This window comes from Sinocyclocheilus anshuiensis, unplaced genomic scaffold, assembly GCF_001515605.1.
Source record: "Sinocyclocheilus anshuiensis isolate Anshui unplaced genomic scaffold, SAMN03320099.WGS_v1.1 scaffold1495, whole genome shotgun sequence".
Taxonomy (NCBI): domain Eukaryota; kingdom Metazoa; phylum Chordata; class Actinopteri; order Cypriniformes; family Cyprinidae; genus Sinocyclocheilus; species Sinocyclocheilus anshuiensis.
In genome coordinates, this window is record NW_015558671.1 from 766,103 (window position 1) to 775,887 (window position 9,785).

Below are 9,785 nucleotides of genomic sequence, written 5' to 3' on the forward strand. Positions count from 1 at the left end.
TATATGCTCTTTAAAAACACTCCCGTTATAATCAGTGAAGCTACCTACATTGTATCATGAATAAATCTCGTACCCCTTATTTACACTGCATACGTCTGCGGCGCGTTATGGCTCCGACACGGCCACCGGAGCTGATCACTTACTCACCATCCGTGCCTCGGCAATTTTCTGAAGCGGCTCTCCGCGCTGCATCACTAAAGATAGGCGCCTATATTTTTGAAGGATAATGATAATCGTCTTGCTGTCGTCAAAGAAATCAGCAACAGGCGATATCTCTGACTATCGTCGATACATGATACTATCGTCTACCGGCACAACCCTAAGTAAATTGAAGGTTGTGATGACGATTCGTTTCCTTACCATAATGTATTCTCTTGAAAATTATTTATTGTCAAATGTGTGTTGAATGTAAACTCATATTAGGAATTTAACCATTCAATGTGAATTTATCTGAGAATATTCTTAAATAAGGAAATCTATTCAGTGATTGGTCCATGCGTATTTCGTCATCCAAAATCCCATTTGTGGCACAGCGAAGTGTCGTGAATCAGCTCTAAGATTTAGTCCTACACTTCGCTTAAATTACGACTGAGATGCTTGATAAATAACTTTTAATCACAGCTTTGAGCCAAGAATTTTTTTAGACTTAAGTCAATTCTTAGCAGCATTCTTGAGAGTAATTCACAGAGGCTTGATAAATACGGGCGCTGGTGTTTAGCAAAACACAGCCTATGTGAAACCACCAAAATCTTGCTTTTGTAAGATGCATCCACTTTTCTAGTGTCACTTCTTGAAGAAAAGAGAAGAGAAATGCCTTCGAGCCATTTTGTAGGACGTTGCATTAGTGTAAATGTATCGTCACGGCTGCCCTGAAAATTGCCAGCATGGCTGCACTGGAGAAAAGCCCACAGCTCACACACACTCTTGGCAGCTGTGAGTCTTTCACTGTAGCAGAGCTCTTCAGGGTCAAAAAGGACTAGTCAAGTCCTGCCTTTACCAGCTGCAAGTTTTACCTTTCACCTCTGACACACTCATCCCTCTTGTTTTGCCTTGTGTAATGCAGTAGCAGCGTTATTCCCAAAGTATATCAGTTAGGATGTCCTTTATAAAGAGCTGTTTTTCTTGCTTTCTATGCAGACTATACTCTTGTCCCAAAAACTGGTTTACTTAATCTGATAGCAGTCCTTGGCACAAGTAAGTGTAATTTTTGACTGCAGACGAGGATGGTGATGATACCACTGATAAGCCACCACTAAATATTGTAGAAACTTAATTTGCTGTAAAGTTGCTTTGCAACGATTTGTATCATGAAAAGCGCGGTACAAATAAACTTGAATTGAATTGAATGATTGATTATGTGCTGGTGATGATATGGCCAGTACATCGCAGTATGGTTGTTAGGCCACTAACTATGAGGTTTGGCCAGTGCTTGACACTGCAGGGTTATTAGTGGTCATTTCCCACAGGATTGAATGTGGCGCTGCAAGCGTGGGGTCTGGTTAGCAAAGGCCATGTCCAGACTAGCCCTCACGCATGGATGTGTTGGTGTAGGCCTTTCTTTGTGTGGTCAGATTCTCCACAGGACACTTAATTAAACCGAGCCAGAGCCAAAAACCACCCTGAACGTCATTACTGTCACATAGTGAGGAGCTTTATCTGTATCCACGCATTTAAATAAAGAATATTCTCCTCTAGTGTTCAGCACGTGTTTCATAGCTGACCCGCACATGCAGTGATCACAGTTCTCTTGTCAGACCAGAACTGTCATTTGAAAATTTCTGTTATTGTGAGTGTATTCTGCTGTATTTTACTTCCCTCTCTTTCATCCTACCTTCAGTTCTTTAGTGTGCACAACAACAAAGACCTCTGGTACACGGGAGAGAGGCCGTTACAGGCAACCAAAAATACACACCCACACCAATCCCTCTGAGAGTTTAATTCTATTTGTTTTTTTTGGAGGATGTTGTATTAATATTTTATAGTTAATATATTTATTTGATAATATATATAATATGGAGAATATAGTCTATTGTGCGTGATCAGTATTTGATCAAAAATCTAATATTGTGAAATTATAAATTTTCAGTAATCTAATTTAAAACAACTGTTTTCTATTTTAATATTTTAAGATGTAATTTATTCTTGTGCTGACAAAACTGAATTTTCATCAGTCTTCAGTGTCTCATGATCCTTCAGAAATCATTCTAATATGTCATGTTTGTGGTCTCTCACATTTTGAAGATCTTATAAGATTTTAAAAATCTTTTAGTGTGTACCCAGCATTAGTAATCTCTATAAATAAATTATATATATATATATATATATATATATATATATACTGTATATATTTAAAAAAATTTATCTAATCATCATAAATGACTGGAAAACTCATGGACAAGTCACAGAGATTCATTGGTCAAAAAGTATTGAGGACCTTGTGTCTAGATCTGGATTTCCCATAGGATGTACGTTTTGTCATTCTTTGGTCTGTTTTTCTAGTCTGACTGTTAAAGCTAAATAGTTTTGAGCATGTTAGTTATGGACATGCCATTGTATTATTTGTGTGCCCAGGTGCTTTGCTTAATCTCATTCCAATCTGTAGCTCTGCTTGAAGATCTCCCTCTGTACAATCTTTACTTCCAAGGCGAACTTAGATTAGATTTTAATCTTACCTATCTGATGAATCACTTCTGCTGAGGCATATATCATGTTTGACATGTCTGTCAGTGTAATGTGTATGTGTAAATACAGTGACATTCTATACTGTGTATATAATATACCACCTTCATGTATATCTGTATACATGCTTCATATCCCCTGTAGGGGTCCCTGTAGAGCGCTCAGGGACCAAAAGAACAATAACTGCTGTCTCATAGCCGCTCTAAGCCCGGGGGGTAGAGTGTGTCGTGTGTCACCATGAGGTAGGTGCGTGTGTATTGGAACCTTAAGCAGCCCCATGGGGGCAAAGCACCGCTTCATTCTCCAGAGTTATTGATTAGATAAACAGTCACTAGTTTTACATCAGGCCCCCGCTGCTGTCTACGAGCCTTTTATTGACGACGGTGGGAAATTTGTTCAGCCGGAATCAAGCCAGCCAGCCAACCTACCGCCTCTCTTTACAGGATAAATCTCAGATTCGTGCTTCGGGATGCTTTAAACATTCAGAGGAATTCACACGGTTCCTTTTTATCATTGTGGTTAAGATGTTATTTCCGCCCTTTTTTCCTTATTCTGTATTGGTTTTGGGAGGAAAGGCTTTTTAAATACACATAAGAGTGATAAGTTCATTCAAATGTTTTTCAGGCCTCCCAAGAAACTCACGGCGAAGGAGCGAGTGTCAAACCTAATGCGCTCCGAGTATCTCAGTGGGATTGATGGAGAATCCAAGTCTAAGAAGAAGAGGAAAAAGAAGAAAGGTCAAGCAGAGGAAGAGCAATCTACCACAGCATAAAGCAGAAGACTTTCGGAGAGATCCGAGGCTCTTTTAATGCTGAGGTTGGAGTCCTTGCAGCCAGGTGGATTCTCAGGGTTGAACACACAGGTTTTTTTATACAGAGTGACATTTTTTTACCTGTAACAAAGCACAAACGGTCAGCAGTGTGGTCTGAAAATCTGCTTTTGCCATCTGCGTCAAAAAAAAAACTTTGATGCAAATGGTAAAATAGACTTAGAGTGAAGTGCATATGGAATGTTTTATTGCTCTGTCAGTTCACCTATGAATTTATTGTAAATGTGGTGCCATAAATATGACTTTTTAAGCAATGTGATTTACAGAATGTTGTAATACAGTCACTGAATTTGATATAAAAGTGAATTGTATTTAATACGTGTTTGTGTTTATTTTAATCAGATTTTGGACTTTCCACAGGATTGAATCCAAACGTTTTGGCGACCAAACCTGGCATGCCTTTCATGTTGTACACAAGGTTATGAGAACACCGCATAAAAATAGCCTTTGTTTGAAGCTTTTTAGCTCATTTCCCTGGCTTGGTCAGGTAAATAGGGGTGGATATGTATGGAGGCTTACGCTGACCAGCTGTCCAAGCGTTGAGTCTGACTCGCCCGGTCACCAGCTGCTGTCTTTTGGCCGAGTCTTCGCTGCGAGCGCTAAAAGAAATTTGACCGGAATATTACGTTTCACGGTTGCTTTATTAGCGTAAAAGCCGCTTGTAAAAATTTGATTGGTCTGTAATAATGAAACGCCTATTATGATTGGTCAATTAAACCCACACAACAAACCACTTACCCAGATACGCTGGTTTCGATGTGAGTGTGCTTCTCTGTACGAAGCTCTTGTATAGAGAGCTCACAAAAGGTTTCCTTTGGCAGTAATGCATATGCTTATGTTAATTAAAAACGTAAATACTGATGTAAATGCGGAGGGATGGGAGAACAAGTCACAATATGAGCGCAGGAAACAGACGGAAAAGATTTTGTTTTTATTGCGTAGGCCTACTGCGTTCACGGGCTGTTGGTTTGATGTCCAGCTGTAATGCAGTTATAAAAATGATATTTTTGCTTATTTTAAAGCTCATTGTATGCACCATATTCACAACTAATATACAAAAACTGTTTGACCAAGAGAATATCGAAGAATAAAGTACTTCTGCCATATGTGACAAATTCACAGTCTTTATTTAGAAAAGTATTTTGGCGTCTGTTGATCGGGGTTGTAAACTACCCATGAACACAACACAATTTCCACACAAACGGATTCATTGTCTGAACAGGTTGTAGTGCCATTAGTAGGCTCGTTTTTGCGCTGATCTGTGCATTTCATTAGAAAAACGGTTTAACTTTTGTGAAACAGCCGCTCAGCACTACCACCACCACCATCACATTAATCGGTGACAAATTACATTTGTTACAATTACAGTTGTTAGTTATTAGTGGTTTTATTATTTTTGTTCTTACAATGCATTTTTATAAAAAAAATCCACAATTGTATTGCATATGGTTCAGTTGAATTTTTTTTTTTTTTTAAGGATATGTTTATTTTGGTTGGCTTGCGTCATAATTTTGTGCACATAAACCACGCCATTTCTTAGGGGGAAAGCAACTTCTTTCAGAAAACAGTCAGGAGGTTCATGTGGTGATGATGGAACCTCGTCAAATAATTTTCTGATAACTAGCCTACTTCCGCACGTTAAAGTTTAATAAATAGTTAGCATTCACCTTTTGGTCAGAGTCATTTGGAAAGTCTATTATTGCGCGTTTATATGTTCAGTATACATGGGTATTGTCCAAGCGCAACCCTGTCGTTCCTGAGGTTGGAGTTTTTTGTCAGGCTGGATCAGTTCATCGCGGCGTATGTCGCGGTATGATTCCAGGGAGAGACGCTGGGTCTCCGCCGCCCTGAAGACCGTGCAGGAGGATCCTCGGGACCAGAGGCCGCTGAACCGGTGGTGGAGGCGCGGACGGCCCTCTGTACAGATACAACCCTGGTCCCGGGTCGAGGTTAGACACCAAACTTTGAGGGTAAAAATAGGGTGATGGGAACATTCTTTGTAGAGCTGAGTAATTCCCTGCTTCCGCGAGGAGCTCCAGTCCAACTGTTGTCTGCCTTTTCCACTTCGTTCTGTTTGAAACAAACAGCCTCATTAATTTGCAATATAATGTTCGTTTTCTTTATATATAAATATTCTTCTCAAATGACTGAAATTGTTGGAAATGATCTCGGAGTCTAGAATGTGTTCTATTATTATTACTGTTGTTGTACACTTTTTTTATATTTTTTATAATCTTGTCCATCAAATCAAAGTGTGGCGTAACTAACATGCAGGAAGCCATTTTGTTGTCATGTGACACTAACCATAAAACGAAGACGAACCCTTTAGGTGTCAATGTCTGAATTTTTTAGGCTTTTGATTGATTTTTTTTTTTTCACATAATTTGACATTTTTATGAAAAGGAACGATTTGCTCCGATCAAATAAAGTAACCCTAAGAAAACCTCGTGATTCACAAATGTTTTAAAATTCAAGGTGCAAGGTGAATTTTTAGTAGGCTACTTTTTTTCTGGAAAAGGGGTATGCCTTTCAAAAATGCCTTTAAACAACATGAATAAAATTACAAATAGGCCTATCTGCTTTTTTCAACATCGCCTTAATGCAGTCAGAGCTATAAATATTTAAATAATAATAATAAACTACAAACAAATAGGCTATTTGGCGCTTCATGGAAAGTTTTTGTTAGTCGAGGATGAAATCGTGTAATATCCTGTAGAACACTCATCCGTCAAATCGTCACTCAGCAAAGAGCCATTTCAGATAAATAATTAATAATTTTGGCAATTGTTTAATTACCACTCGGAATCTAAATTATTGATACACGATGCAGTAATTTATTATTTATGACTAACGTTAAATGTGTTGGGAGTCGTGGTGTGCGTGGTTGTAGCTATAGTCTATGCACAACTTTTTCCTGTTGTGGTTTAATTTTTTGACAGCATGACAGAAAAAACACATAACCAATTATTTTACAGAATAATACTGATATTATAATATTTCAGAGATATAAAACCTTCCATAGTGATTCTGTATAAAACCTGTACATTTAAAACGCATCCCGCATAATAGCTGCTAGTCAGCTGCTGTATGATATTTGTATTCACCTGCGGTTTTGGTACCATGTTTTGACCTGTGTGTCGGTGAGGTTGAGGGACGCTGCCAGCTCCATCCTGTCCTGCACGCTGAGGTACTTCTGACGCTCGAAGCTGCGCTCTAGCTGCGCCAGCTGCTGATCAGAGAACGCAGTGCGCGCTTTCCGAGGCTTCTTCAGCCGGGAGCTGGGGCTGTCTCTGCCGCTGGAGATTTCTCGATCAGCTTCGTCTTTCACTGAAAACGCCATGCACATATTTATACCATAAGCATGTCATTTTGACAGAATTGCCATTTCTTACCGGAGCTCATTTACGTTTGTTATAGCCTATTGCCTTTCCCATTAGTAAATTTAGTTATTTCCATTATTTAAAATGCCTGTGGCGTAGACATGCGTTTAAACAGCAATGAACACTTGATAATATTAATTTGTTGTCATTTTGCATGAAATCATTTTAAAAACATTTAAACTGAGCTGCATTGAGAACTGAAGCCTCTCAAAAGCGGCTTGTCATTGTGTTACACATCTGATCATCAGATGGACAAATTCAGAGCCAAAATTAGGCTGTTTAATGAAACACATTTATTGCCAGTTAGTTGTGAGCTTAATTGTGAGCAAACAGGCTCTCTCAGTTGATTGAACCTGTATCAGGACATCCGATTTGGGTTTGAAACCATTATACATTTAGGCTAAAATGACCTCCAAAACAGGAATTAGTTTTTATTTAAACACCATATGTTTCGATTGCAAATACATTTAACGATTAATTACATTGCACTGCATACTTATAGGAAGTAATATAATAGAAAACGAAATACGTGATCATAAAAATATAAATAATTAGATTATTTTCTTGACGAAGGGCAGCAGTGCTGCCTATTTATTTGTACTTATTTTGTGATCTCTTAGAAAAAACACCGTTTTGGGACTAATTTCTTATTTTAGATCTCGATTTGAAACATTAAAAAATATTTATTAAAAAATAAACATTTATCTTGAGTAGTAGGCTAAGTTTGACCTAATTTCTCAGGAATGTAAAAATGCAAAACGGCGTGTGACCATATATCAATTTGAACTTAATCTAAAAATAACATTTAAAACGAATATAATAATAATAATAATTCAACAGTGTTTGCATTGTAAATCTGTTGAGTATATATTTTGCTTTATAAAAAACAAGCTTAGTGTGTCTCACCCCTGTATTCACTGTCCGAGGACGAATTGCTGTGAAGTTTGTCCATGCAGTCTTCATTATCTTGTGCTGACTGTCCAGTGCTGGAATAAGGAGCACAGGCAGCCAGGGGTTTGCAGTCCGCTAGTATGTCTCTGATCAAGAACGAGGACGTGACTGTTCGCGGCTGCTGGGATATTTGTAAAGGAGAGTCCAGTCCGAGGGCGCGAGCGTGTCTTTGCACCGCGTCTTCCACCGAGGACCGTCTCGGGGAGGGAGGCGACGAACAGCCGCTGTCCAGATCCGACCGGGGGCTCAACTCCGCTGGAGACCTGCACTCCCTCTTTGACATACACGGGCTGGTCGATCTGTGAGAAAGTATAGACTCGATCCCAAAGCTCGACCCGCTTGATACCTCCATCGCGAGACAAATCGATATCAAATGTGCATTTGTCCTTTCTGACACTGGTTTTGGTGATACAGCGAGAATGGGTATATGTACAACGGTAAATTTAGATTATAATTCTGGCCATTTTTTTAAAAGTCCGCTAAACTCCTTTAGATCTTGTCCCGGGGGGAAAAAAGGTCCAATATTTTCTAAGTTGTTTTTACCAGATCCTTCTTCTATCGTTGACTGCAGGTCAGTTTTGTTGAATTTGTTGTCGTACAGTCCCTCAAAAGCAAATCCGTGAAGTGCACCGGTCAGTTTCAGCACCAAGGACAGGTACAACTACATAAGAACAGCACTCATAATTATAACTATTCATTAGCTTGGAAACTTATCTGACTTTCTAGAGACACAACTACAACCATACTAAGCCCCAAATCCTCTGACCTAAACCCGATGCTGATGTGTAAAGTTCTAGTCCAGGTCTGCAAGGACTAAACCTGTGTAACAGAGTATAAACACAGGCAGTGATCTCCACGACCTGAAAATGACACCCTCAAGGAAACAGCCAATACCGGAGGAGGAACAAGCTTTTAAAGGTGTCCATTCCGCGTTTGTCCCGAGCGCCACGTCGTTATTGGTTAAAGGGTGTTTTGGGGGGGGTGATGATCACGTATGTGTTGTGGGAGGGAGAGACAGATAGTCAACCCTCCCTCTTTTCTTCTAAATAAATCGCAGACACGTAATACGTGACATGTGGATCCTGCACAAGGTGCTAGATTTTACATTCACCACTTTACCACTGTTTCTTTTTCCTCTTTCAAACCAACATCTAAACCAGGGTTTTTAAACTTGCACAGACCCAAAGAACCCCACTAGTACTCTCAGATATCCCAGGGATACCTATAAAATGATACATTTTTACTGATAACACTTAGGTTTTTATTCAATTTAAATTCAAATTTTCAGAATTTATATATATATATATATATATATATATATATATTTACATTAACAATGTAATCAATATTTTATTTATTAAAGCCAAGTATGCATCTCATAAGGTTAGTGTTTTTAAGCATTTTACATTTATTCCAAAATAATAACTCAGGGCAGTAACAATTTAAACAGTATATTTTACTTGTGAACTTATGTCAAATGAAATATAAAATGTAGGAAAAAGAGTGTGTAATCTCATCAGATCTGATAAATCGTCCTAGAGTAGAAAATAGATTTAGGCTTATTGCAGTTCAACACCAAAAACAAAAAGATATGAATGACAGAGAAAAGTAACATGGATGGCACTGTTGGAACCTGGAAGACTTTCTGTTTTGATACACAAAAGTGCAGTCAGAATAGTCGAACATTAAAAAACATATCCCTGTAAAAGGCAGCAGAGACGCTTTGCCCATGTTTTACTTCTGTAGCATCTAAGCTGGTACGTAAAAATGTATACTGACAGCTATTAAATAATAGAACTTGTTGGAACAGCACATTTATAATTTGAACAATGGCTCAAAACAGGCAGATATGTAAGAACAATATGTATGAAAATTTCTATTTTATATGTTTGCCATGTTTATGGCATGCTTCTGAACAGAAAAAAAAAACATGTGTCACATCATGT

General features: G+C 38.5%; 1 protein-coding gene and 1 pseudogene across 1 annotated transcript; one reads left to right on the top strand and one right to left on the bottom strand.

Moving 5' to 3' along the window:
- LOC107681219 (probable ATP-dependent RNA helicase DDX31) overlaps nt 1–3,768 on the top strand; it is a 17,884-nt pseudogene extending 14,116 nt beyond the window's left edge.
- A 1,423-nt stretch (nt 3,769–5,191) lies between these two features.
- LOC107681223 (barH-like 1 homeobox protein) lies at nt 5,192–8,267 on the bottom strand. Its single transcript, XM_016477436.1, has 3 exons — nt 7,795–8,267; nt 6,613–6,835; nt 5,192–5,578 (listed from the first exon to the last, which is right to left on the bottom strand). The coding sequence occupies exons 1-3, from the start codon at nt 8,189–8,191 to the stop codon at nt 5,299–5,301; spliced, it is 900 nt and encodes a 299-aa protein (XP_016332922.1). The 5' UTR covers nt 8,192–8,267; the 3' UTR covers nt 5,192–5,298.
- Between the last annotated feature and the right edge of the window lie 1,518 nt (nt 8,268–9,785).

Coding starts and splice junctions, on each gene's coding strand:
- LOC107681223 (XM_016477436.1), bottom strand. CDS start 8,191: ATGGAGGTATCAAGCGGGTCGAGCTTTGGGATCGAGTCTATACTTTCT. Junction 6,836..7,794: donor CTCGGACAGTGAATACAGGG/GTGAGACACACT, acceptor TGGCGTTTTCAG/TGAAAGACGAAGCTGATCGA. Junction 5,579..6,612: donor ACATGGTACCAAAACCGCAG/GTGAATACAAAT, acceptor TGTTTCAAACAG/AACGAAGTGGAAAAGGCAGA.